The sequence below is a fragment of the Zeus faber genome (genome assembly GCF_960531495.2).
Source record: "Zeus faber genome assembly, chromosome: 11".
Classification (NCBI taxonomy): Eukaryota; Metazoa; Chordata; class Actinopteri; order Zeiformes; family Zeidae; genus Zeus; species Zeus faber.
This window is the reverse complement of record NC_137205.1, coordinates 20,050,162-20,077,555: the sequence shown is the minus strand read 5'-3', so window position 1 is coordinate 20,077,555 and position 27,394 is coordinate 20,050,162. Positions and strand designations below refer to the sequence as shown.

At 47.2% G+C, this 27,394-nt stretch overlaps 2 protein-coding genes across 2 annotated transcripts; one reads left to right on the top strand and one right to left on the bottom strand.

Moving 5' to 3' along the window:
* Positions 1–2,379: 2,379 nt before the first annotated feature.
* Positions 2,380–10,364, bottom strand: jpt2 (Jupiter microtubule associated homolog 2). The gene is made up of 5 exons (XM_080009367.1): positions 10,223–10,364; positions 8,996–9,147; positions 5,481–5,629; positions 3,441–3,477; positions 2,380–3,145 (listed from the first exon to the last, which is right to left on the bottom strand). The coding sequence occupies exons 1-5, from the start codon at positions 10,276–10,278 to the stop codon at positions 2,913–2,915; spliced, it is 627 nt and encodes a 208-aa protein (XP_079865493.1). The 5' UTR covers positions 10,279–10,364; the 3' UTR covers positions 2,380–2,912.
* A 2,334-nt stretch (positions 10,365–12,698) lies between these two features.
* Positions 12,699–27,314, top strand: cramp1 (cramped chromatin regulator homolog 1). Its single transcript, XM_080009224.1, has 20 exons — positions 12,699–12,793; positions 13,212–13,564; positions 15,954–16,156; positions 16,332–16,485; positions 17,043–17,126; positions 17,378–17,426; positions 17,820–17,905; positions 18,596–18,719; positions 18,891–18,972; positions 19,322–20,254; positions 22,277–22,454; positions 23,011–23,183; positions 23,512–23,586; positions 23,717–23,798; positions 24,385–24,495; positions 24,657–24,814; positions 25,464–25,656; positions 25,966–26,133; positions 26,542–26,678; positions 27,182–27,314. Exons 1-20 carry the CDS (start codon positions 12,744–12,746, stop codon positions 27,296–27,298), a joined length of 3,510 nt encoding a protein of 1,169 aa, XP_079865350.1. The 5' UTR covers positions 12,699–12,743; the 3' UTR covers positions 27,299–27,314.
* The last annotated feature ends 80 nt before the right edge of the window (positions 27,315–27,394 follow it).

Here is a 27,394-nt window from a genome sequence, read left to right as displayed (position 1 = left end):
CTTGCCCGCTGGAGCCGGGTCTCAGCCTCCGGGCGAGGGGCGTGCGAGCGGCAGGGGCCTTGCGGGCTGCTGCCCGGCGGGGGGGCTTCTCGAACGGGGCTCGCACTGTACGGTAGCGCCGTCCGCGATTGTTACATAATCGTCCAGTCGCGATTATTCGAGCTTGATCGCGACGTTTTTTGTAAAATCGTCACGATTCCACAATCATATGTTAAAGCCCGAGTTGAGCCAATTTGAAGCCATTTTATTTGTGGCAACAACCCTGATTTTTTTTTACGTTCTAATCACGTGGAGAAATACGCCTTAGGTACGCCATATTTCCTAAATACGTTATTTATAGTGAGACCGACCAGTGCACGGTACGACGTCCGCGTTCACGTCGCCTCACCTTGAACCCTCAAAACATGAAAACATTGGATGTATTATTTTCCATGTGAAGCGGCCTCCTCCTCCACCGCCACCTCCTCCGCCTCCTCCTCCTTCTCCTCCGCCTCTTCGACCAGCACCACCCGAGAACAAGACTCCGGACGCGCCCACGCCGCTAGCGCTGTCCCCGGGATGCGAGCCTCCCGCTCGGCGACGAGCCAGACGCTGGCTCGGCCCGCGGAGAGCCCACGCCGAGGGGTGGGGGGGGGGGGGGGGGGAACAAAACCCCAAAAAGAACCGACCGACCTCTCGACGGAGATGCACCTGCCGCTCAGCCACGGAGCCCCGCCATTACCGGCAGCGGTGCGGGGGCGGTGGTGAATTAGGATAGGTAGGGAGATGGAGAGCGCCGGTCCGTCGGCGGAGGATGCTGGCGGGGTGACGGTGCTGTTTCCCCGCAGGGAGTGGGACTCTCCCCGACGGAGGGGGCCCGCTGACCGAGCCGCGGTGACGTCACGACGTCTGCAGTGAGCACGCGCCCATCGCGCGATGGGCCAGGGGTTCCCAAGCGGGCGCCCGCGGCCCCGGACGCGGCCGGAGCAATATTTTTGGAAATAGTATTTATTTGTCCTAAAATATCTATAGTCACTGTTATAATGGTGTTGTTAGTAAACTATTTGTATTGACGAGGGTTAACATTTTTTTTTCCATTTTTATCTATCTATATTTTATCTATGTATATATATATATATATATATATAATACATATACATACATATATAGATTTATATATACATACACACAAGGCTATATGTCTATATACACTCAGTTCACGTTCATATACACATACAGTTTATATACACATATAAATATATACATACACAAGGGTATATATCAACATACACTCAGTTCATGTTCATATACACATACATATATATATAAACAATATATACACACGTGTATATATAGTATATGTATATATATACATATACTATATATACACGTGTGTATATATTGTATTGTAAATATGTGTATACTGTATATATGTATATATATACATATATACAGTATACACATATTTACACATAAATATATATATACACATATATATACATAAACACAAGGCTATATATCTACATACTCAGTTCATGTTCATATACATATTATATATACAGTTTACACATATATATATATATATATATATACACACACACACACACACACACACACACACAAATATCTTATTTTTTAATTGGGAGATTGTGTACATTTTGTTGTGTATGTGTGGGGGGCCTCTATAGCAGAGCTTAAGTCTTCCAAGGATTGCAATTAAAACATTTGTGAACCCCTGTGCTCAGCTGATGATGCCCCATCACTTATCTATTTGCATGGTCCCTAAATGGTAGGTTTATGTATGTTGTTTGTAGGTCCGTCGGTTCCTCTTCAGAGCTTTATTTTGGTGGGCCAGGCTTGTTGCTTTTTGTCACTTGGAAAATGGTGGTTCATATCTGTATTCAAAACATAGCTCGTCACCACAAGAGTCAAAAAATATATTAAACAAAACAAAAAGATCCAGAAGAACTGGGTGTAAAGATGCCATGTCAAACAATTTAAGTGTGATGCAATGGCGTAGATTGCTGACAGGGGGCGTCAGCCTGGGTGTGATCACAAAATGAAACGGTATAAGGGACAAATTTCCGTGCACAATGAAAACCAAAAAAAACCTCCCAATTGCAAAACATTTTTTATTGCGATACACAGGTTGTCGTTTCTTCTGCTCTGCTCATTGTCTGTCAGGGACATCAGCATTAGGGGGGGACAAGCTGACACCAGAATATCATGAGTGTGTAGTAATGTGGGCTCTATGACAAGGGCTCAAGCCAACCGTGGCCCAGGTCAGCCATGCACTTTTCCCAGAGTTCCACTTGTGTTCAGCTGTTTTAATTTAAAACATAAACAGAGGCCTACCCCAAGCGAAGAGCATATTCTTATAAAATAGAGCAAACAATGATGACAGCAGAATAATACCCACACAATACATTCAGAGTAAGAACTGAAGAGCAGAAGAAAGAAAATGGAATTTTGGAGCACATAAAAAAAAAAAAAAAAAAAAAAACTTGGGGCGAGCAATGGCAATGATTTTTTTCTTTTTTTTTGGTATTTCTCCCCAAGGAGTCGATCGAACCTTCGGCCGGTAGCATTATGAAAAATGGGGGAAAAAAAAGAAGAAAAAAAAAAAAACTACAATCATAGTGGACAGGAAAACACAGAGAACATTAGTAACCGAAGAAGACAGTTCCAGTGATTAGATAAAAGCTAGCCTGTCTGATTGATTCGTAGACTAGCTTGAATGATTGTAGCGTGTTTGGCTGAACAAGAAAGCGTCAGACAGAAGGCAGAAAAGGGCTGAAAGTGCAAGAAGTTTAGGACAAAGGAGCCGGTGCTCGGTCATACAGGTAAATCAAAGAGAGGGGGGATGGGGGAGAGACGACCACCAGACAGGGAAACAGAAAAAACAACAAGAAGGAAGGTGAATGTGAGTGTGTTCAGTAGAAGATGACGCTGGACTTTCCGCCGGGAGGGTTGAGGACTCTGTTGTGCGAGCGAGGCTTGGGGCCCAGGTGGGGCTCGTGGTTCTTTGGCGAGGGTGAGCCGGCGCACGGGGCGGAGGACGGGGGTTCGGGCCCGGGACACGGGGGAGCCGCGACAGGCTCCGCCTTGGCCGGCGTGGAAACCGTCTCCACCTTCACCTCGGCTGGGGTGACCTTGGGCTGGGGGGCTTTCGGGAGGGGGAAGAAGAAGGAACAACTTTTCAGCAGAGTCACATTATTATTCATGGAATTCACTGGGAGACCACGTCTTTACTGGTCTGATGGGAGGCGTGTTGCTGATTGGTTAAAACAATGGGTAATGAGGCAGGAGATTGGAATATTTAAATCTCCGAAATTTCCATGTCTACATCTTTCAAGGTGTAAATGTTCACACACACACACACACACACACACACACACACACACACACACACACACACACACACACACACACACACACACACACACACACACACACCTTACCTGGCGGCTCGGGCTCAGCACCCACATTTATGTTGTCCTGTCAAAAGAAAACAAGCATTCAAAGCACATTACATAAAAAATACGCAAACTTTCAATTTAAATGTTGCCAGACAACAATTTAAGTAAAATGAAATTATTTCTGTGGAAGTTTTAGCTCTTTGGCTGGGGGATATCAGATTAACATACATGAGCCAATTCATTTTTCTCTTTTTAGTAAACTGGCTTAAAGCCTGACAACCACGACCGAGCAAAACCTGGAGTATGAAGGTGATTGTCAATTAACTCATATGAGCTCAATTTATTCTCAGAATTAAGTGAAAATGATATTGACAAAGTAAAGAACTGGTGTCGCAGTCGCTCCCATACAACAGCAAAAAAACCTGAAAGACTCTGTCATGGGAATTTCATTACTGTGTTGATGGGTGCTTAAGTGCTGTACTTCACCATGATACTATGACTATGATAGCACTATGATTTACATATCCTGTTCTATGAGATATGTTTGCGGTATTTAATTAAAAGGAAGCACATACGCACATACATACATAGTCTGCAGACTAGTGTTGTCAAAAATATAGATTTTCGTATACATATTGATTCAGAATATTTGAAACTGTTTCAATACTAATTTGCGCACTATGGATATAGTGGTAGCAGCTGCTTCCTCGCTCTTTCTTCTCTCCCAATCAGACACACACTGCCGCGGTGTCCATGTAGCTCCGCCTTCTCTCCCTCGCTCGCTCGTTGTCTCCACTGTCTCACTCATTTGTCGGGGTGTTTGCTCATTAAGGGTAGCAAGTGCAGAGCGTCCGCTCTGGTCGGTTTTGAAAGAAAACAGCAGAAATGCTGTTTGGAAATATTTTGCATTTAAGGCAAAACGGAAAGCTAACTCAAGAGAACTGGAGCGAAGCTCGTTTCTCTTCCAGACTAAGCTGTGCATGCGTGCGTTCCCGTGGCGATTTTACTGTCGTTTTTATTTTAGATCTATTTATTTTTGTTGGTTTCATAACTTGTATGAAACTTTGAAATTTTTTTTAACACAACACATTTCTTTTTATCTTTGGTTCAATAAGGGAACTGAGGCCCCCCTCAGCCCTCAGATTACCTATGGACATTTATTAAGTTGTTTGAAATAAGTGCACCACGACAATGTAGACAATAAAACAAGTGTTAAATAAATGCCCATTCAACTTCAGCAATTTTGTGTGTCATTTGTTATTGTTAATAAATTGATGTACTTCATCAGATGAAAAAAAAAATACATGATATTGCCATTATACTGTATATCGGCCATAGGCCACCCTGCTCACTAAATATCGGCATCGGCAATTGAAATACCCATATCGGTGGACCACTACTCACTAATGCCATAATCTTGCTTTAAAACATACCCCCCAAGTGTTGGCAGCATATATAACATCCTTCGCAAGAATCATTTGCATGCCAGATCCACAGCATTCACAAATGACACAGTAACAGTCATATGGTATAGTGCAAAGCATCCATTAACTAGTCAGTAATCACCCTCATCAAGTAGAGTGGGTCAACCTTTCTCACTGGCCTTATTTAAATACAATCCTTCGCAACCCTTTGCCGGCTCCATTCCCAAGACTGTGCAACCCCATTTATACAAGACCTCAAACCAACCGTGTAGTTATAAATTGTTAAAATGACAAAAAAAAAAAAAAATTATAGTCATTTTAGCATTGAGTGGAGAGAAGTGTCGCCCAAATCAAGAAAATCAACTGGTAGTAAACAAAGAAACATCATCGAGGCTATAACACAAATAAAATAGGTGAACATAAGGAGCCCTTGCCTCTAACTGTTGCACTTGTTGAAGGAATATTATTTGTTGATTGTATACAATACAAGACCAGCTTTATGAAGTACAAATGAAACACAAAATACAAAGTGAATGCAGAGGGGAGTGGTCATTATGGAACCATAGAAGCTAATACCTGGGGACAGCTTCGTTATTCAAAGAGCTTGGGTGTATATGCATTGCATGTGCGCTACAGTTTCAATGTGAGCTTGGTTCACCTTTGGTTTATTGGGGTGGCAGGCTGGGCTTTGGGCAGATGCCTTCTCCGTTCCCCCAAAGATGTTGTAAGACGGTCCAGCTGGAGCCGCAGGTCTTCGCTTTTGAGCTTGAGCTTCAGGCACTCCAAATATTTCACTGGTCTTCCCCCCTGCACAAACATTAAATAAAACATAATATGCACTATAATTATGCACCAGGGGTGTACACTAGGCACAATTCAGCAAATCCACATTCGGCTTTAAGGTTACGATTCGATTAAAACTTTTTTCAGTACTTGTGGCGATGCCATTGTTTGACTATTAAGTCTTGATTTGTAAAGAAAAACACAACTTTTATTTGGATATTAAAAACGATAAATAAATATTGAAAAAAACACACCTAAACAGTTAAGAGCTTTATCAAAGTTAGACTTTAGAATAATAAACAATTAGTTAGTTATTACACTACTAAATGCAGAAAAATGGATGTTATTTTTGCCAGAGGGGAACGCTGGTAGTAATGCAAATGACTCCCTGCAGCTCCGCTCAGAGCCATCTTTTCTCCAAATAAAGCAAATAAAAACTCTAGATGTATTTTCATTTACTCCTGAAAATACCCCGCGGCCCATCATTGTCCGTGAGCCGGTGGTTGCGAACCGCTGCTATAGAGGACATTCCCTCCGTGATGGCCGGGTTTATTTCCCACTTTCATGGCCACATCTGTGGAATTACTGGACGTTCCGGTCAAAGGCAAACTCTCCCTTGTAAACACGGTAAAACGCCGGAGGAGAGGGAAACGCGCCGGTGCGCTCGTATGTCTCTGCCAGCTGGACTTCGCACACCCTTACCGGGAATATTTCTCTCTAATGTGCGTGCACTCTGCAACAAACTGGATGAACTTATATTGAACTTGATTGTAGGGCTGTACCCAACTCAGAATGTAATGAAACAAATCGGAATTCACTATTCGTCGGCAGTGGCGGTGGGCGGTGTGTGTGTGTGTGTGTGTGTGTGTGTGTGTGGGCGGGCCGCTCTGGTCTTCCTATAGGCAAGATAGGCGGCCCCCCATCTGAGCGATTGGGGCGCATTTTGCACACCAGTGTCCCCCCCCCTCTGACCCTGCAGACGACGTGTGCGCTAGCGACAGGGTGCCCTCGATCAGTGTGCCAGAACAGTGTCTTTATTTTGATTTTACGTCTCTTATGGAACAAAACATGTGCGTGTGGGAGGAAACTGTGCGTAATGGGAACAATTTCTCTGTGACTCTCTTCCCGACCGGCCCCTCTCCATGCGTTATGCGGGGAAAATAATCTTAGTAAGTTGATGAGTCGTGCCCCGTTCCCGCACTGTTTTTAGTTGTTTTATTTGGAGTGACGGGGCTTGGCCCTCCATGTCGTGCAGCCTCAGTTCCGGGTGAGTGGGTGCAGTGTGCGTTGAGGGATGCGGTGCAGCGGACCCTCCACGGAGCCCACCGCAGCTCGCCCAACTCATGCAATTTCATGCAAGTCAGTCTGGAGACAGGCGAGCTGCAGTTGACATCCCCCAGGGCACGCTTGCATTTGTTTACCGGAGGATCTTGACCGTCCCCAATATGGTGACCATGTCAGACAACATTACCCACGAAAATACAGCGAGAATCGAGAACCTGCTTGTGATCTCCAAGTTCGAAATGGAACGCTCATTTCCATCGATTTTCAATTTTGAATCGGAATCGTGACACCCCTATAATGCACTATTCTGGGCTGGACTGTCACATAGCTAACCAAATTTCCCAAAAGAACAAAAGAGGAGTAGTTCAAGTAGCAGTGGTGCTTTTTAACAACCAAAACAGTGTAACAAACCATTTCAAAGTGCCAAAAACCTTTTGAACTTTAACGTTCCCGGGCGGGTGTTACTAAGTGCACATCTTAGCCAAAAGACCATTATTTCACCTTCCTCAGACTGCCACTTAAATCTTCACACAGCTAGTTTCAGTATCTCGTCAATGGTCCACTGCACCTGCAACCTTAAAAATGTATTTACTTTGGAGTTTTAACATGCACAGTAAACGGCAATAGAATATACTCCAACCTAATTCCCACACTTTCTCATTTACGATTGCGAGAGCCCAGAATGGAATCTTTTATGGTGATGTCAAAAAGGGGGAGCTAATGCCCCCCCCCCCCCCACCCAGTACATTGTCATTGGTTTGTCGCGTTGTCAATCCAACTGCCAGGAAAGTGCAACTTGTAAATGGGCCAGACGACCATTCCTCCCAGCCTGACAGCGTTTTTAAACAAAAGGCATCGTGGCCTCAGAGACTCAACTTGATGAATTCTTCAAGGGTGTAAGCTCCATACAATGCCTGTTGTTACTCTGCTTTCACTTTGTGAAATTAAAGTAAAAAGGATGACAACACAGATGCGAGAGAAGAAAGGATAGTTTAGTAACAAGTTCCTGTAAACCAAAAATTCTGGGATGTTGGTCAACCCTAAATATACTGAAAGCAACTGTTACCAAGATCCTGATTTGGCAATGATCTTAGAAGTAGCATCTTCTTCTGCTTTTATCTGTCAAAGCACTTTGTAAAGAGTGTTCTTAAAGGTGCTATATAAATCTAACACCAGCATTTTTCATCTGTACTTCAATAGTTTCCAACAATAACGATGGAGTCTATCATAATGTGCATGCAGCAGTTGTTGTTGAAAAACCCCAAAAATATAAATACCTATAAATACCAACAACAAAAAAAAAGGAGTAAGCCCTTCAAGGTTCTACTTGAGATTTTAAGTACACTACTTGAGATTTTAAGTACTAGATATGGAAGCGATACAGTAGTTTTGTAGAACAGAATAGAATATAAATAATAAAAAGTAAGACATCTACTTTGAAATAAGGTTGAGTAAAAAGTAGAACACCCTTTTAAAAAACCTCTCAATTTTTCTTAAGTACAGTACTTAAGTAGACTGAAGGGTCCAGCTAATTTACCAGAGGTACCATTTGCATCAAAGGTACTGGTTGTCAGTGTAGTTTACCACTTGATGATGCACTGAAGCTTGCTAGCGGCAATAATAGATTCGACACGATACACGTGGTATCAGTCCAACAGTTGGCACATTCAAGTTGCAATTGAAGCACTTCCCAGGAATACAGAGGCCAAGTGAGGAAAAGTGGCCTACAGCGTGATAAACCATACCCAAGTCAAGCAAGGGCGCTCATTTCAGGTTTACATAACGCATCATGTGCCAGTGGGAATCAGCATAATACATATTAAAACACACATATTTATGGAAATGACTAAAATGAATAAACGAAATGAGCAACCATGGGAAGTTTTAATGTTGACCATTTTTTAAATCACCAGTTAGTAAAACCAGAATGTGTTTAATAACTAACAGTATTCTCCCCAACCCCAATTTCTTAAGTTACTGTTAGTGGCAAAAACGGTTTCATGCCCCTGAAAAAGATCGCATTATACCGACAGTTTTCACACTGTGGTCAGTATGGGAGGCTTGGAGAGAGCTCTCCTCACTGTGTCTAGACAGGGATTGGCCTACCTGGAGGATTGGACCGTTTGGGGCCTCCCTGGGGCTCCTCCATCGGAGCAAAAATGTTGGAGGCCATTTTATTGGGCTTTCTTGATGACGAGGTGTCTCCCTCGTATCCGCCAAACAGGTTGCTTGAGGCGCCTCCTGGGGGCCGCAAAACTCTGCGGAGGACAGGGGGGAAATGAGGCAAGCGGGTCAACAGAAACAACCTTTACCCGTATTGGTCTCGGTGAGATTGCTTATCTTTCACAAGCGGCACATTTGGTTGCTCCGACACACAATGCACTCTAACTTTAAAACCCTTGTACAACAAGGTCAAACATGGGTTTGGGATAAGGTCAGAGGGCATGTTCAGTTTTTGTTGAATTTCACATTGGTAAATTGAAGTGGAAGGGGGGGGAACCCCGCACTATATATTTGTTCCCCCATTGCAAACCGTACACAGTCAACCCCAGTTGGACATGGTACATACTCTGTCTCATACATATTAACCTTACATACGTATATATTTTGTTTATATTCTTGCTATGTCGTTAAAATAGCATTTTATGGTAAAGATTACTACTTTTCTTCATGCTTTGACTGCTAATGACAAAGAAAAGAAAAAAACTAAGATCTTGAAAGACAAATGTTTACAAGTAAAGCAGCATACAGGGCGCCCAGCATGATGACGATCAGTCATCATTTGTTTTGACATATTTTCATGTACTCGAAACTAAAGATAACGAATTAAAACAACTCGGGGTAAAATAAACATGACGCAGCAGCGGCCATTTCGTTATCAGGTGACAGTTCCATCGATCAATTGAACATGTTAAACCCAATCTCCGCGGGCTGCCACGTTCATGGTGAAGGGGGGAACGGGGGAGCCGCCGCGCGGCGCCGGGGGAGATGAGGCGCGGAGCGGCTTCGTGTGGTCGCACTTCCGCAGTTGGGAGACAACGCCTGGGCGATTGGTACAGAAGCTAAACCCAACGCTTCGCTTAAGCCGTTCGACTGGGACAACTCGGGACGAACCGCCTCCGTAACGAAACGCGCGGTCCGGCCGACGCGTGTGGGTGGATAGTCGGACGGGGGGGGGGGGGGGGGAGAAAAAAACAGAAGCCGCGTTAGCATTCCAAGCTAGCCGAGTTAGCCGAGCCTCCCCAGCCCCGCATCCGCCGGCCGGGGACGCCCGCTCGAACCCCGAACGGCGGCGTCCGGGGTCGCCCTCGGCGTGAACCCAACGTCCCTTACCTTGAACTTGGTTTGGAGCCGTTGTCCAGTCCCTGGAACATGTTCGTCGAAGTCATTGTGGCTTTAGTCGGGCGCCGACGAAACTCCTGCGAGCAACTTTGCGGGCGAGCCAGCCGGCCTTCCAGCGGATAGATCCCTGCCTGCGTCGTACTCCGCTGTGCCCTCGCTAGGCGGGGTTCGAGTCCAACCCCTTTCCGTGACGTAGGAGGGGGAGCTTTTGATTGGTCAGGCTCCGATCCGGTCTACAAAACGCTGTTCTCGTTGGTCTATATGAGAGTGCGTATTGCAGGCACGGGCTGTGATTCGTTGCATTAAATGTCAATCGCTTTAAAGGCGGGGTCCTGTTACCGGACGCCCCACCCCTATGTCCGAACGTTAAAAAAAAAAAATAATAATAATAATAATAATGGGAGAGTGACGCGCGGATATTTTAAGGAAATACATGCGGTGGTTAATTCCCTCAAAACGTACACTTTATTTTGGAATTTGTTCGTCGATATTGCGGAAACGCACAAGGAAGAGAAAACAATTGGTCCCACGCGATTCCCTCTCTCACCGGCGATTAGACCGCGGAGCTGTCAATCTCCTGGATGCTGCGTTCCGCTGACGCCTTCGCGCGGAAAACGCAGCCCTCCGCTTGGGCAGCGCGCAGAGGGACGACCGTTTAAGGCGCAACTTTCGGAGTTTCCCCCCCACCCGGCGTCATAGAAACGCGGCGCCGCGCGACCTTCGCCGTGCGCACGAAGTTCCATTCACGCGGGGTTTCGATTCAAAGACACGCCCCACGTCGACCTAAACCCCCGCCGCAACCCCAAGCCCCCCGTGCAAGATTGCTGTAGATGCCACAAGCTCGCCGGACGACGTAAAAGCCACTGCGCGGCGCCCACGACTCCCCGAACCCGGGGCCGAGGGAGACGCTTCGGTCGGAAGTAAGCGACCACCGAACGCGCCGGAATTACCGATTTCCGACTCCCCTCGAACGCGGCCCTGCGTGACCGCGCGCGCGCGCGCGCGTGTGTGTGTCGCGCCGACCAATCGCAGCGTTTGTTTTTGAGTTGCAGGAAGTGTCAGAGAGCAGCGGGGTTTTTTTTTTTTCCGCCGACACATGTTCGCAGACGGGGACGCCGCAGCTAAAGCTCCACTCAGGGTAACTCTGCCTTTCGTTTCCACGCTGTTTTACCCACCAAACACGCAGAGGCGACCCGTCAAAAGCGGGTGCGGGGTGGGGAGGAGGCTGCGTTCGAACGCGCGTTGTGTCGCCGTGGCTAGCTAGCGACAGCCGCTAAAGGGGGGGAGAAAAAAAAAAAAAAAAAGAGGAGACGTCGTTCTCGGCGTTTCGGGATGATCGATGGTGGATGTACCCGCTGGTGTTGTGAGGGTGGAGTTTGTACCCGACACCGGTGAATGTAAATGACGGTAAATAGCTTAACGTTATTTGAACGCCGCAAAGCACACCTCGTGTCGGAAACGGGTTGCAGACATACGCGTGTTGTTTTAAGGTAATAACAAGTGTCTCTGCCTGGGAGCCTGGGATAGAGGTGGACGAGACTGCAGCTTGTATTTAAAGTCAAGTATCTCTTTGACCTAGATATTATATATGTGTTATGTTATATTATCTTATATTGTTTTAGTTGCATGGACTCGTAAATGCAAACAATGGAGCCGTTTGGGGGGTTTTGATAAGCTCTGTTGACTTCATGTATGTTGACGGCTGAGAATCTGTGGAACACTAAGTTGTCCTTGATAGTTGTTGTTTTTTTATGCAAAGGAATGCCAATAATTCAGATGTTTGTTTGTTTGTTTGTTTGTCTGCTCCCGTGCAGGTTTACACCCTAAACCCGTAGTCTGTTTACAACTGGCATTTAGTTCATTTTCCCTTTATACCAGTTCCATTTCCCCCCTCCACTCGTCATTTCTTAGAATAACAGCCATGATCGGGATACAGTGATCTGGAAATAACGGAGCCAACAACGTTTTATGAAGAACATTTTTTCTTCTGCGCACGTATAAACATTATAAACATTCTTCACTCCATCGAGTGGATTCCTCCTCGATTCCAGGAGCATAATTTACTCCGAATGTTTGTTGCGGTATTTTTTTTTTCTTTTAAATATCAGATTAGTGAAAGTCTTTTGACTTGGATCGGTGTACAATTTCTCAACAATCGGTTGAGGAAACATCATTTCTCCATATTGTGCCGTGGAGACAAGCAAGTCGTCCTGAACACCAAGTTTCGGTGTAATGGATTTGGAATAAAACTGTGTGTATGGGGGGAGGCTTTTATTTAAACTGAGTGTCCCTGACTTGTTAATAATTCTCCATCGTGGAAATGTAATGATAATCTGTCACATCTCCTGATGTGGCCGTGGAGAAGCGTCGGGTTCCGTGGGTAATGTTGCTGATCAGTGGATCTGCGCAGAGTTGGGCTCAGTCTGGAGCAGCGGGGAACGGAGAGCAGCGCCGCGGTCGTTTCTATTATGCCCAATCGGACCCAGTATCGCCGGTCAAACCTATCGGATCCATGGTGAAGAGGAAGAAGACGCCATCCGCCAGCGAAGAGCATGAGAACGGGTAAAAAAAAAACGTTTCGGAGAAGCACTTTATTTAGAGGTCGAACCCACCAGAGGCTTTCCTCGTCGTCGTTTCCTCGGGGCGCTAAACCGAGAGAGAGAGCGGCGCTCGCTTTTCGGTTTCGGGTTGAAATTTCCGCAGAAACGTCCCCGGACCCACCCCGGGGACAGCTCGTTAGGCGTTTTGGCCGGTCTCCCGGCTGCCTCGTCCGCTAAGAACACATGCACACCGACGAAAAGACAGGTTTTTGTGCGCGGTGTTTTTGTTGGGACGGAGAGGGATTTGGAGCGAGCCGCGGCGGCCATGTTGAGAGAGACCGGAGCATCGTGTTTGGAAGTTGATTCGAAACAGTTGATTTGAAAACGGTGTGTGTGTGCCTCTAATGTGACGCGGCGGCCCCCCGAATGTGTCCCGGCAGGATGACGCTGGGCTCCAGGGAGGGCGGTGGCGCCGACGGACGGAGGAATCCGCCGCGGAAGCCCGAGGGCTGCGACGACGACGACGACGAGGAGGAGGAGAGCACAAAGGCGGCGGAGCCTCTCGGTCCGTCAGCTGGAGCCGGGAGCCCCGGACCAGCACCGGAGCCCCTCGGACCGGGACCCGCGCCCGGTCCCATCCAGCAGAACCCGACCCAGACGCCGGCGGAACCCGCGCCCCCGAGCCACGACCAGCATCATTTCCTCCGCTCCAGCGTTCGTCCTCCGAGCAAGCGGCTCCGGAAAGACTCTGTCGGATCTGCCATCAACGGTCACGGCGCGGCGAAAGCCAAAGGTACGGAGAGGGATGTGAGCCCGGTTGTGTCCCGCCGCCACCGGTTTATTCAAGAAAACTCCGTGACATAAGTTTGTCTATGGTGGTAAACTGTGACTCGACTTGAGATGAAGTGTTTTCTGGGATGTAAACACTGTTTCTGCAACTGTTTTCCAAACCGATCAGTGCAGCTGAGACACAAGCCCCAGGAGACTGACACAAGGCATCTGGGTTTTTAGGCTGTCACATCTTAGGTTTTCCTCGTTTTTCCAGAAAACTGACGCAAAAACACAGATTTTAATACGATAACACCTTTTTTTTAAATCAATCCCTGGCGGGGGGTAGGGATTCGGGTAAACAGACCTGTAGCTTCTGAGCACTGGGAATATGTGAACCCAAGATGACCATTTTAATGGATGTGGGGAATATTTTAAGAAATGAAATAAAACGTGTTATCAGAGGAAATCATGTTTTTTCGGGTGTCAGTTTAAAAAAAAAAATGTATATTGATACTTAAGCATATAAACACACTTACTTCACACCCACCTATTTGTGAGTCATGGGGGAAATTATCAACTTACAATTTATGCTAAGTTAATCATTTTGGTCATGATTAGTGAGGGGAGTGCTTGGAATTTGTTAATTCTCTGGGCCGGACTGGTAAACAAAAAACTGTAGTTGTATAAAGCACAAAATGACATCATCAAGAACATTTCCATTTCCAGCGTATCTGTTTTCCACCTTTCATAAATTTCAGTGAGACCACAGAGCTGGCAAATCAAAATTTTGAATCATTTTTCAGGATTGTTTTTACTGTTGAACCCATGAGGACAATGAATCCTATTTCAGCAGTGGGACGTCAACAAATGCTGACCGAACTGTTGTCCCTGTTGAATCGCTCAATATGAACAAGTCGTTTTAAGCAATGTGTGCTGCGTTATTTGTCGTGTCGTTTTTAAGTAAAAATAGAGTTTCCAACTGAGTCACCAGACGCTGTCACTAATGAGCCTCCCTTAATTGTGACACGAGCAAATGCATCACCAAAAACATGCACATAGTAATTTCTTACATTTGAACAAAAGGTGGCAGTGTTTTATGGATATGAATCAGTATTACACGTCTGAAACTAGAAATGTATTGAGGTTCCTTCATCAATTCAGCAACAAACTCCGCAAAGATCTCACAATTAACTTCTATCATTCAGCATATTTAGTATCATAAGAGAAAACAATCAAACTATTATTGTATGTCGTGTATATTTTCATATACATGATTTTGCATGCATCGGTTCTCGCACTGACTTGCTGTTATTCCAAAAATTCTGATGCCGTCGCTTAAATAAATCCTATTTTGGAAGCCTCAAAGCCTTTGGTTTCTATATGATCTCGTTGCTTTGCTTGTCTCCAAACTTGAAATAATTGCTCACATAATACGTTGTCGTGTCCCATTTTAAGAAGGTGACTGCAGTGGGGAAAGTCTGTGTACTTTGTGTAACATGCTTCTCGGCGACATCAACAATCTAAAGCTGTCCCGGTATTCAAAATAACCTTCTTGAAACTGGCATTGGTAAGCATCTGCCACGGAGGAGCGGCAGTGTGTGCAGGTTTTAATACGAGCAAATTGCGACCAAACTCAAATTTCTAGTTGGTCACTGCCATTTTAAATGAGATCCTTCTGTGTTGGTTTAAGTGAAGTGCATCTCAGTGCGTTCAGATGGTGCCGTGCATTGAAGTCACGGCACATAATTGCACGTCTCATAGAATCCCACCGCTTGCTTTGTGTGCTGCCACCCACCTCTAACACAAGCTAACATTGATTTTTCTTGACGCATGCTTTTGCACAGTTATTTTTTTTTTCTTTGTCTTTTACTGCATCTTAAACGAGCGGGTCTTAACCGTTTGCCCGATTTAAATATTTGAATTAATTGTCAGACTTTCTCATGTTGTGAGAAATTAACCGTGAAGGTATGTAGGTCAACCAAATGTTGACCAGCGGAGGGAAGACTATTTATTTCAATATGATTTGACATTGCACCACATCTATTTTGGACCAGACATATCTAGGCCATATCCTGTGCACCATACATTTTTGATTCTGGGGGAAAAAAAAAAAAAACGTCACTGATTTTGAGTAAAACCTCGACAGCAGAAGTATTACAGGCCAGACTTGTAGCGGTGGTTGTGTGGATGCCTCCTGGCATTGTTCTTTGTGTTGGGCTTAACGTGGCTACTGGGGCCAACCTCAAAAGTCGCTTTTGGACCATTATGCTGTAACCCCAACCATCGGCTTGTTTTCCTACCCTGACCTGTTGCCAGAGCTGCATCATGGGAGGGGAAGCTCACTATGTTGTCACACACACTAATAGGTTTGTGTGATTGATCTGTGAGCTCTATGTGTTTGTAATTCACAGGGACAGAAAATGGTTCTTCCTCCCAGGGGACTGCAGGTCAGGCCGGCTCTGTGACTGGCTCCGCCGGGGGAGTGCCCAAGGCGTCCAGGGGACAAGGCCCCGCCGATAAGGAGGAGCAGGCGGGGAACCAGAAGAGGGCCCGCCGCCAGTGGGAGTCCTGGAGCGCCGAGGACAAAAACAGCTTCTTTGAGGGTCTTTACGAGGTAGGGCATGGGCCGTGCTGGCGTTATCTGAGTGCTGCATGAGGGCATTAGCGCTCATGGGGCAAACCCCCTGTTTGATATTGTGGCATTTATGTTTGTCCAAGACAAATGTCAAATAATATTGCTTCTTTTAGAACTGAGATGTGTATCTCACGTTGACCTCTCCCCCCCTCAGCACGGGAAGGATTTTGAGGCTATCCAGAACAACATAGCGATGAAGTACAAGAAAAGAGGCAAGCCGGCAAACATGGTGAAGAATAAAGAGCAAGTTCGCCATTTCTATTACAGAACCTGGCACAAGATCTCCAAACACATCGATTTTGCCAATGGTGAGCCTTTCGTTTTCACCTCCTCACCCCGAGCAGGCTGGAGCAGCCGGTCTTGCTAAAACCCTATAAAGTCGCTTAGGAATGAGAAAGCAGCATATTTCAAAGGAGGTGCGCATTTTGTTGAGGTTTTATTAAAGGATGGAATTATTGGAAATGGGAATAGTAGGGATAATTTAACACCTAACAGGCAGAGAGGAGCATTTATCATGTGCATGCAGGCTTTGTTCCAGCTGATCATTCAAAGCCACGGGGGGGAACAAATTTAGGTGCATTAAACTAAATAAACAAAACGATAAAATTTCATATGAAATGAATTTGCTGTGACTTCAATTTTGGACAGAAGTCTATCAAGCGCTCTCCTGGTGGCAGTTTTATATCGCAAACAGCCAGCTGTAGGGTGAGCGTGTCCCAAAGCGCTGGCGTAACTGCATTAAGCGCCACATGGTCTCCATTCCAGTGGCCAGAAAACGGCCTCGCTGGGACTGCCTTTCTGTCGAACATGCATCCTTCACGCTTTACCGGTTGTGGCATTAATGTCAGCGTCTTTTATTGCGCAGTTTACTCCCGAGTGCTGAAGAAGTCCTCCCAAGAACTCTACGGACTGATCTGCTATGCTGAGCTCAGGAAGAAAGTCGGGGGCTGTGAGTAGAGCTATGGTTGTGTGTAGTCACGTCCCATCTTAGTTTTCTCCCGTGTTCGTGTGTGTGTGTGCGCGTGCGTATGTTGTTGTTTTTGGACACGAGGGAAGTGATTAAACTCTGCGTGCTAACCTCCCACTAGTGATGGGGGGGGGGGGGGGTGTTCAGTCACGCCTGATAGGCAGGTTGGACTTCCAGAGGGAGAGCGTTTCTAAACAGTCCTCTGTGTTTTTGTTTTTCCTCTTTCCGCACAGTAATGGATGATAAGAATGTGGCAAAACTCAACGAGCTCATCCAACAGGGGTAAGTCTGAGTGTGTGCTTTGCACAGTAAGTACACAATATAAGTACGGTATAAGTAAAAGCATGACACTTTATATAAGTGAAAACAGCAGTTTCTGTGTGTTATTGCATATCAGATTGAATTGTTAGATATCCATCTGAAAAAGTTGTAAACCCCTGCAAACATCACTACCGCATTGTGGTAAAACTTATTATGCTCTGCATTCAATATGTTATGTTTTTACGTTGGTGTATGACAAAATGGTGAAAGTTATTATTATATTTTTTTTAAAGCGGGATGATGACATAATGTGTTGTTATAGCATATACAAAACCCCATGTTGACAAGCAGGTTGCGTTGAGCTCTTACAAGCTGTGTCACTGGTTGAAGTACTGAATAATGATGTTTCAACAGGGCCACCACCGTGCGCTCGAAAGGCAGAAACCTGCGCATCAAAGCACCCATGTGCCGAGCGCTCAAGAAACTCTGTGATCCAGACGGTGAGCCCACACACACCACTCACTTACTCTCACGCACACACACACTCACACACACACACACACTCACAGACAATAATCAAACATTGCAGCGTTGGAAAAAGGTTAGAAACGTGTTTTGCGGGACGGTGTTTTTCGGCGGTAACGGTGGCAGCATGTGGGCTGGAGGGGTTACATTTCCATGGCAACTCTGCTGGAGAGTACCAGAGCAGAGCGATGAGGAGGAGATGATTTCACCGGCTGCCATCTTCCCCTGTCTGTTTGGCAACAAAGTTTGAGGATTTGCTTTCGACGAGTGTTGACGAGTGTCGGTCTCCCTGCGGGGCTCGGCTTTCAGGGCGCCGGTGAGAGGCTCCAATGTCCTCTGGGTTCAACGCGTCACGGTGAGCGTAAACACCGGCCTCGAAGGGATTGGGGTCAAGTCAACAAAGTAATTCTGCACTTGTTTGACATGTTCCGGCATTGTAACCTGAATATTTTCAAATTAGGATTATCCAGTTTGAAACAACTTGACGCTGTCATTCATGTCATACATTAGCAGCTTTATCTCAGTGGTGCCCGGCCCATTGTCTACCGGATCCACAGCCTTGTGCCATGCCTCCCACCACGGCCTCTATGCAATACCGCTTTCTGATTATCATTCGCCCACACATCCCGAAATGGCGCCGCCTCACCGTTTTCCTTTTCCTGTAGGCATCAGTGACGAGGAGGACCAGAAGCCGGTGCGTCTCCCCCTCAAGGTGGCAGTGGAGCTCCAGCCACGCAGCAACCACTCCTGGGCCCGGGTTCAGAGTTTGGCCCACAACCCTCGTCTCAGGTCAGCACGGTTCCTCACTGCTGCCTACTCTGTCATTTCCCAAAGTCTGACCTGACTTGCACAGTAATCCTGTGCTAAAGCACCAAACATCAGGCCCCATTGTATGCACCCTTCCTGTACCCCTCTATGTACTTTACTGGAAACAAGTGTTGGCTTTTCCTCCCGAACCAGGATGGTGGTGGAGCTGCACAGGAAAGTCTCCAGCCTCATTGAGTACCTCAAACAGAAGTGGGCCTTTCACGACGAGCGGATTGTATCCTTAAACACAAACTCAATTACCTTCCATCTGCTGATGTCATCCTTTTCTTCATATCGTGTCCCTTTGTCAATAGCTGTAGAGCAGGGCTATTCAAGTGCATTCTGTCAGGGGCCAGATTTTCAACGTGTTAGTGACAAATTCAACAGGAATTTTTCATTGTTGAAGGTATAGCTACACTTAAACAAAGAAAAATAAAATGCAAAACCACCTTCATATTCTTCAAATTATCTTCATCAATTTACAAAGCTTAAAATAAACTACTACATTTAGAGATTTAAATACATTTGGCCCTAAGGCCGCCAATTGTGGAGTTGTATTTGAGGCCTTAAAACTTTGTGTGCAGCTGAAGAGTCTGAAGGAGCGAGAGGCTCTGGAAGGAAGCCAAGGCGGTGTGGTTGTTCCTGGAAAAGCAAGTCATGAGGAGCTGTTCCTGTTTCCCGCAGAGAGCAGCACCCTGAACACGCTGCCCGGCGTGGCCCGCGTTGTTCACTCCAAAGCCTCGTGTACGGTGCACTGGCAGGAGAGCGGCAAGCCGCGGACTGGCTCCAAAGAGCTTCCCACTGCTCAGATCCTCGGGATCCACACGGCACTAAACCCGCATCAGCGCGGTGGGCCCAAATCTGGACGTGGTGGGGCTGCCGCCGCTAGCACTTTAGCGACAGTAACGGGTGACGCTCGCCAAGCCGAACCCCTCACCGTCCCCAACCCTCCGACGGACAATACTGCAAAAGCGGAGGAAAAGTCCAAACAGACTCCAGTCCCCAAGCCAGAGGCGAGCGGGATGAGCCCCCAGGAGGAGGGCAAGGCTGGTCTTGGGGCGGAGGCGGGTGGAGGGCCGGCGGGGGCCAGTAGTAAGGAGCAGGCGTTCGGAGGAGCGGAGGAGAAGTCGGATCAGTGCAGAGATGAACACACCACAAGCACGTTTTCGGCAGAGGCCCCCGACAAGCCTCCAGTGCCCGGCTCGGAGGACGCCGCTCCGCAGCAGAACGCTGCCCCTCCCACGACCAAAGAGCGGGCGGCGGAGCAGATCAGGGTGGAGGGCTGGAGCGGCCGGGGGGCAGAAAGCGTCACGCTGGCCGAGCTCTACCTGATGCTGGGGAAACCCAGCAAGCTACAGCTGGAATACGAATGGCAGTCTATCACGGCGCCCTCGACTGACCTCCAAGAGAACGGACAGGTCGCTCTATCCCCCCAACCTTGTCAGAGCTCCGGGACACAAAGTGTGCTGCGCTGCCTGCTCAGACTGGTGGCCTCTGAGGTCAACCCCAAACCTCTGGTGAGCAGGTTTTGACAAACTCACTTAAACTCAATGACATGCATTTTATATAACTAAGACCCTGGTTCTTAATTTATTTCCAATTTTTTTTACTCACCATAGCTATAGCTTGCTATAGCCCGACATTCTTTCTCTAGCCTGCAAATCACATATACCACCCCCCATTTACTCTTTATGCTGTACTGTATTTTTCATTTGTATTTTTAGGGTCCACCCTGTGGACCCACCCACCACCTGCAGGGATAGGCGTTGGGGTCAAGTGCAATGTCAGCTGGGCGGCAGGCAAAGGCGGGGGCCTGGGCCTGCTGATCCTCGGCATCGTAGACTAGTTCTAGGGACGTGGAATGTCACCTCTCTGGCGGGGAAGGAGACAGTGCTGGTGCAGGAGGTGGAGCGGTACCAACTAGATATAATTGGGCTCACCTCTACACACAGCACTGGCTCTGGAACCAAACTCCTGGAGAGGGGCTGGACTCTCTCCTTTTCCGGAGTTGCCCAGGGTGAGAGGCGCCGGGTGGGTGTGGGGATACTCACGAGCCCCCGGCTGAGTGCCGCTGTGTTGGGGTTCTCCCCAGTGAACGAGCGGGTCGCCTCTATGCGAATACAAGTTGCTAAGGGGAAAGCTCTGACTGTTGTGCGTGCTTAGGCACCGAACACCAGTTTAGAGTATTCGGTCTTCTTGGAGTCTCTTCACCAAAGTGAAAGCTGTGTTTGCATTCTCGGCACCAAGTCAAACACGTTCTCAGTGGGTGTTGGACTCGCCAAGGTTGCCCCTTGTCCCCGATTCTGTTTGTGACATTCATGGACAGGATCTCAAGGCGCAGCCGAGGTGAGGAGAGTGTCCGGTTTGGGAACCTCAGAATTGCATCTCTTCTTTTTGCAGATGATGTGGTTTTGTTGGCTTCATCAGACCATGACCTCCAGCATGCGCTGGGGAGGTTTGCAGCCGGTCGGGATGAGAGTCAGCACCTCCAAATCCGAGGCCATGGTTCTCTGCCGAAAAACGGTGGATTGCTCCCTCCGGGTTGGGAGCGAGTTGCTGCCCCAAGTGAAGGAGTTGAAGTATCTCGGGATCTTGTTCACGAGTGAGGGGAAAATAGAGCGTGAGATGGACAGGCGGATTGGTGCGGCGTCAGCAGTGATGCGGGCGTTGTACCGGATCGTTGTGGTGAAGAGGGAGCTGAGCTGGAAGGCAAAGCTCTCAATTTACCAGTCCATCTACGTCCCAACCCTCACCTATGGTCATGAGCTTTAGGCCGAAAGAACGAGATCGTGAATGCAAGCGGCTGGAATGAGTTTCCTCCGTAGGGTGACTGGGTTCAGCCTTAGAAATAGGGTGAGGAGCTCGGACATCCGGAGGGAGCTTGGAGTAGAGCTGCTGCTCCTTCACGTCGAAAGGAGCCAGTTGAGGTGGTTCGGGCATCTGATCAGGATGCCTCTTGGGCGCCTTCCCTTGGAGGTTTTCCGGGCAAGTCCAACTGGTAGGAGACCACGGGGTAGACCCAGAACGCGCTGGAGGGATTATATATCCCAGCTGGCCTGGGAACGCCTCGGGGTCCCCCAGGTGGAACTGGAAGACGTTGCCGGGTAGAAGGGGCCCTGGAGCTCTTTGCTCAGCCTGCTGCCACCGTGACCCGGCTCCGTATAAGAGGAGGAAAATGGATGGATGGATTTTCAGGGTCTCAGCAGGGCCTCAAAAAGTCTTAATATGTAGGCTTTAAAAGCCATAAAATAACAGACATTTACCTATTTTTATTTTATCCATATATTTCTTTCTGTTTAAGTTAGTCTGGTTTCTGATATTATTAACCATAAACCTAATACCTTCATGATTACCTTTGTACTTTCCTGTTCTAGATTAACCCAGCTCACTTTATTCTTACCTCCTCAAGTGTGCCGATAGTTGGGTCATCAACTCATTGTCTGATGAGGGAAAATACATGGCTTCCAATATTGTCCTTTTTCGACCCCCTGGGCTGTGGCAGAAGGAAGTCTTTGAAAGCCTTTTGATTCTTCCGACAGGTTCCAGAAACGTGCTCTACAGCCACATCCCCTATCAAGAACCCCCAAGAGGACCAGGGACAGACCCTCACCCCTCCAGGGAAGGGTCCCGCCACAGGGGTCCGCAGCCCCAGCTGTGGCCGCCAGCCGGCCTCCGTCCGAGGGGCCAAAGTGCTCATGCCGACAGCCACAGCGACAGGTAACTTTGGGTCTTGCTTGGTAAAAGTTAACCCTCCTCACAAAAACTGTTTTAGTCATGAGTGTTAGACTCCTGGTTAATAGTTTCATATTAGAAACCTTTTTTTTGTTGTTGTTGAGACAAACTATTATATGCCCATTCTAAATTTAAGACGTTCTGAAACATTCTAAGTTTAACAAAATGTCAACGCATATATGCAGAGGGCTGTCCGCGTGAACACAGGGGTGTCACTCTCTCCGTGCATGTGTGCCGTTGGAGGTCATGCGCCCCGCTCGCTGCACAGGGGTCACCTCATGTCACAAATCATCCGAGCTGCACAGAGCGGCTCGCTTGTTTATTCAACGTTTATTAATATTACACGTTTTGCGTGTCCAAATTGCACAAAATTCGACACTCAACGTTCTTGGTTCCCCAGCAACACACCCGCCAAGTGTAAAGTAGATCGGGTGAGCGGCTATGGTTTTAATCGGATGCTTCCTAGAATGCTGTGCCTCATCCAGGCCTCTACCAGGAACGGCCCTTTTTAACGTAGATGTTTCTCCATGCCCTGCCACAGGAGGGCGTAACCTGCCGCGGTCCCTCATGGGGACGACGTCCGGCGGTGACTCGGAAGGCGGTGTCTTCGCAATACCCACCACGTTACCACCGAACAGCTCCAGACACTCCAGAATGTTCTCCCCCAACAAAGAGGCTGAGCTGGCCTTTAGGCAGCAGCTGGACTCCATCAGTGTAAGCGCTTGAATTGTAAAAGTCATGATATGTACAGTGGAAAGGTTTATATCTTAAAGGTTGATTTGTATTTGATAGCCATGGAGCGGCCATTTTGTCCCATTGTTGGCATGTGCAGCATATTTTTGGCACGCCTTGCCTTCCTGTTATCAGCCATACACCCAAACTATATATTTCGAACAGTCCAAAGAAATCTCCGATTTATGATTTTCATGTCCCATTTCATCTTTAATTTGCACGACTGGATCTTAGGATTTGCGTGCTTGCTTGGATGTAGTTGATCAGTAGGTGAACTGAAGGAGTTTTTTGTTTCCGTTTTCTCTTTCAGATGCAGTCGGATCTTTTTCTTTCCAGACAGAGGAAACCCAGGAGCCGACAGCCGAGGAAACCCCTGGTGGTTCAGGTAAGAGAGAGAGAGAGAGAGAGAGAGAATGATGCTGCACCTGTTTATCAGTAGGGTAATTATCTGGCTCAAAGTTGACCTGCAGCGCGGCTGTGCAGGTTTTTTTTAAAGTGATATTTCCTTCCTTCAGCGAACTCTGCTGCCCCGCACGACTGGTGACACTCCTCAGCACGTGTGCTCCTTCTCCATCCTGTCCAACTCCTCCGCTACAGGTACCTGAGTGGCACTGCTGCCCCATAGCAAAGAGGTTCCTAGGTTTGGTTGGCATTTTGCCAAATTGTTAATGATTCTCCTCTGTTGGGCAGAATGTACAAGAGCCTGACGACCAACGAGTTGTTTAGAGGAGATAGCACACCGGAGAGGCGTGCTATCTCCTCTAAAGTATTGCACCACGAGTGGAGAAACGTCTAGTTGATCAACACAAATAAGAGGATTTGTTAGAGTGGAGTCATTGATTCATTTGGGTTAGTTGGACAGTTGACTGCTTGACATTATCCAGGCCCTTTGAATATGCTGCCATTAAACATGAAAAGATAATAATGTTTTTGAAAACTCACATCACACCCACTTTCCAAGCAAAAAGTATGGTGATAGAAATTTTTTGAGCCCCCAGGTTTGCGGCTGCTACTTTTCTGTCTTCTTCTTCCTCTTCTTTTTCTTTCGGCTGCTCCCGTTAGCGGTCGCCGAGGTTTCTAAATTGTCGTTATTTCGAGTGGCTCAAGCGTGGGACGTAAATCTACAGTCGTAGGGTTATGAAGCTGCTGCCGAGCCCTGACCCTCGCTCCCCGTCTCGTTCAGGAACAGGATCCTTCCGGCCCATCCAAACCCGCCTGGCCCCGTCGTCCCGCCCTCTACCCCCCAAGGCTGCCCCTGCTAACTCAGGCAATACCACAGCCAGTGAACTCTCCAGTACGTATCTGCTTTTAAACGTGTTGTACACATGTAATAAAACGTGTGATGACTTAACCCTCTAAGGAAAATACAATTTTTCTTTGACTTTTTACACTTCCATATAGAAATGTAGTTGGATATTAAAGAGATTAATAATACCTATCGTTTTACCCTTTCAGGCGCCATCGACTTGGCGGCGAAGTCTGCGGGCATCATCCCCGGCAGCCCTTCCCGGGAGTTGGGGTCCTCGAATGCAGACAGCAGCGCCCTCCTGGGCCCCGCGGCCATCGCCGACGTCCCGGCCGACACCAGCCTGCTGCAGCACAATGCCCCGGAGGTAACGCAACCAAACTGAAACAGGATTTTTATAATTTTTTTTCTCTTACCTAGAGCAATGTGTGTCTAAAACAAGATAAGATGAAGAGGTCTGGGTCCGTCGAGATTCTTCAGCGTTCAGCGCTTCAGAAATTTGAATGTGTTTATTCTTTCATAGAGAATGAAGGTCTTTGCCGTGGTTCCCTCACACGTCGCACCTCTTTCCCCCGGTGCTTCACGAAATGTATCAAATTAATGAAAGGATAAAGTGCGGTTTAAGGAAAGCAAAAGGCACAACAGTAACCATAACCTACAAAATGAACACAGAGAATAAGTCTTGAGATTCAAATGAATTAATAATAATTTAAAAAAAAATGCTATCTTGCATTTAACTACTTTTACCAATGTTGGCATGCGGGTCAATACAGGAGGGTGAGCCGCTCACACTATAACTTTCTAAAAAAAAAAAAAAAATGAATGAGACGGCCAAACATAAGTGCCATTCAGACACTTGGCCTTAAGCAACATTTGTTGGTGAATTGAGGGTGAAGCTGCTCTGTGACCAACAATGGACGCTTGTGGTTGAACTTGATATAACACGCACTGACTTCTGTTGTGTAAAGAAAAGGAAAAACAAACTAAATATCCATCTCACTTTGCCATCTCTCCAGAACGGCCCGCCTCCGCCTTCTCCTGGCGTGTCCAGATCCAGGGGCGGAGAGCCGCTCCTCTCCCCGCCCAGCGTAGCCTCTCTCCTGGACATCTCTCTCCCCGGGCCCCCTGAAGAGGCTCTGACCCCCGGTGAACCCCAGACACACATCAGCGACTCCATCATCGAGCTCGCCATCAACTCTGCCCACTATGGTGTGTGTGTGTGTGTGTGTGTGTGTGTGTGTGTGTGTGTGTGTGTGTGTGTGTGTGTGTGTGTGTGTGTGTGTGTGTGTGTGTGTGTGTGTGTGTGTGTGTGTGTGTGTGTGTGTGTGTGTGTGTGTGTGTGTGTTGATTGGAACATCTACAACGTCTTATGAATTTCAGAATTTTACTTTACTGTAATGCAGCCATAGCCTTAACTATATGACGATAACCAAAAGTATTTTCAACCGGCATTAAACTGTAACTTTGCCATATGACTTCTATTAACTATAAACGGCTGATGCCTCTGGTGTCGTGCAGGTGAGGAGGCCTCTCTGTCCCCAGCCAAGCTGAGCTCCAGCGACGGCTCCAAGCTGCTGGCGTCGTCTCCCCCGGTCAGCCCGTCCAGGGGGTGGATCCCGTCACCCAGCCACGACCCCCAGTGGTACCCCAACGACTCGTCCGACTCCACGCTGGGTTGCCTCCTCTGTAAGTCTGGGACGGGTGATCGTCGCACTAATCAATGGGATTTTCTTATGTTGATATCTTATGTGAAAATCTAAATTTCCCCCATAATATTCATCGGGGATATCAAATCTGCTTGCGTCTTTAAATGTCGTCATAAATAATCAATTTGAACAGTTTCACTTTCAATTATATCCAGGCCTTTAAAAGGTCTTGAAATGTAAGGGACTAGAAACAGGAAGTTGCATCACTTACTACAGGCAACCGTAAAAAAGTAGTTGCAAGACACATATGGAGCAAGTTTCCAGTTTTTTCGTAAAGTATATAATTTTTTTTAAATATTGTGCGATTTATATTGAACTTTTAGACATGGCTTTGTTTAGATGCTACCTTTGCTCGACGGTCGTGCCCAGACTCCCCTCTCTCTTGCAGCCAGTCTGGCGTCTCCTGAGAAGGGGCGGCGCATCACCCTGGCCCCCTCCAGCGGGACGGCGCTCCTCGGCCCCAGCCTCCTGGACTGCAACTCCCATGACTCCTTTCAGTCCCGTGGCCTTCCAGATGTGCCAGAAGTAAGCGACCGTCCGTTCATTAAAGGGCACAGGTGGAGACTTCTTTAGAGTCAAAAAATGTGACCCTGTTTTTGTGAGGTCCCAAAATTCTTGCGAGAACAGCCAAAAAATGTTTTGCTTTTATTTGGAGCCAGCATCATACATTTTATGCGTTGCAATTCACATGTAAGCCCATAAGCAAGTAACCGAGGCTAAATACAAATCTTTCTCACTGTACTTTCAAAACCGACATTACTAGTCAAATTACGGCCAGTAGTCAAATCCCACATTGCACATTAGGAAACGGTATGATTTGAATATGGCAACAGCTACTTTTATTATATCCTAGAGCACAAAGGGAGCTCCACCTGGATTAAGTTTTACCATTTATAATACATGTTTTACAATTTTTATTATAATTTTTTATTCAAAACACATCAATCAAATATCAATAAATATCTTAGCAATGCCCCATGAGGCCAAAGTGGAGAATGTCTGCTGGAGGCCTGTCTTCTTCCCTGCAGATGGATACTCAGCTGGCCTGCATGATGAGCGAGAGCAGCGTGGACTACATCGCCCGCTTCAACGACCTGGCGCAGGAACTGGCTGTGACGGAGCCTGGCATCCCTCCTCCGCCCTGACCCCCCCCCCCAACCCCAACCCTTCTCTTGGAAAATAGTCTACCGTTGTGACGGAGAACACCCCTCCCCACCCCCACCCAGTATAAAGCCATCGCC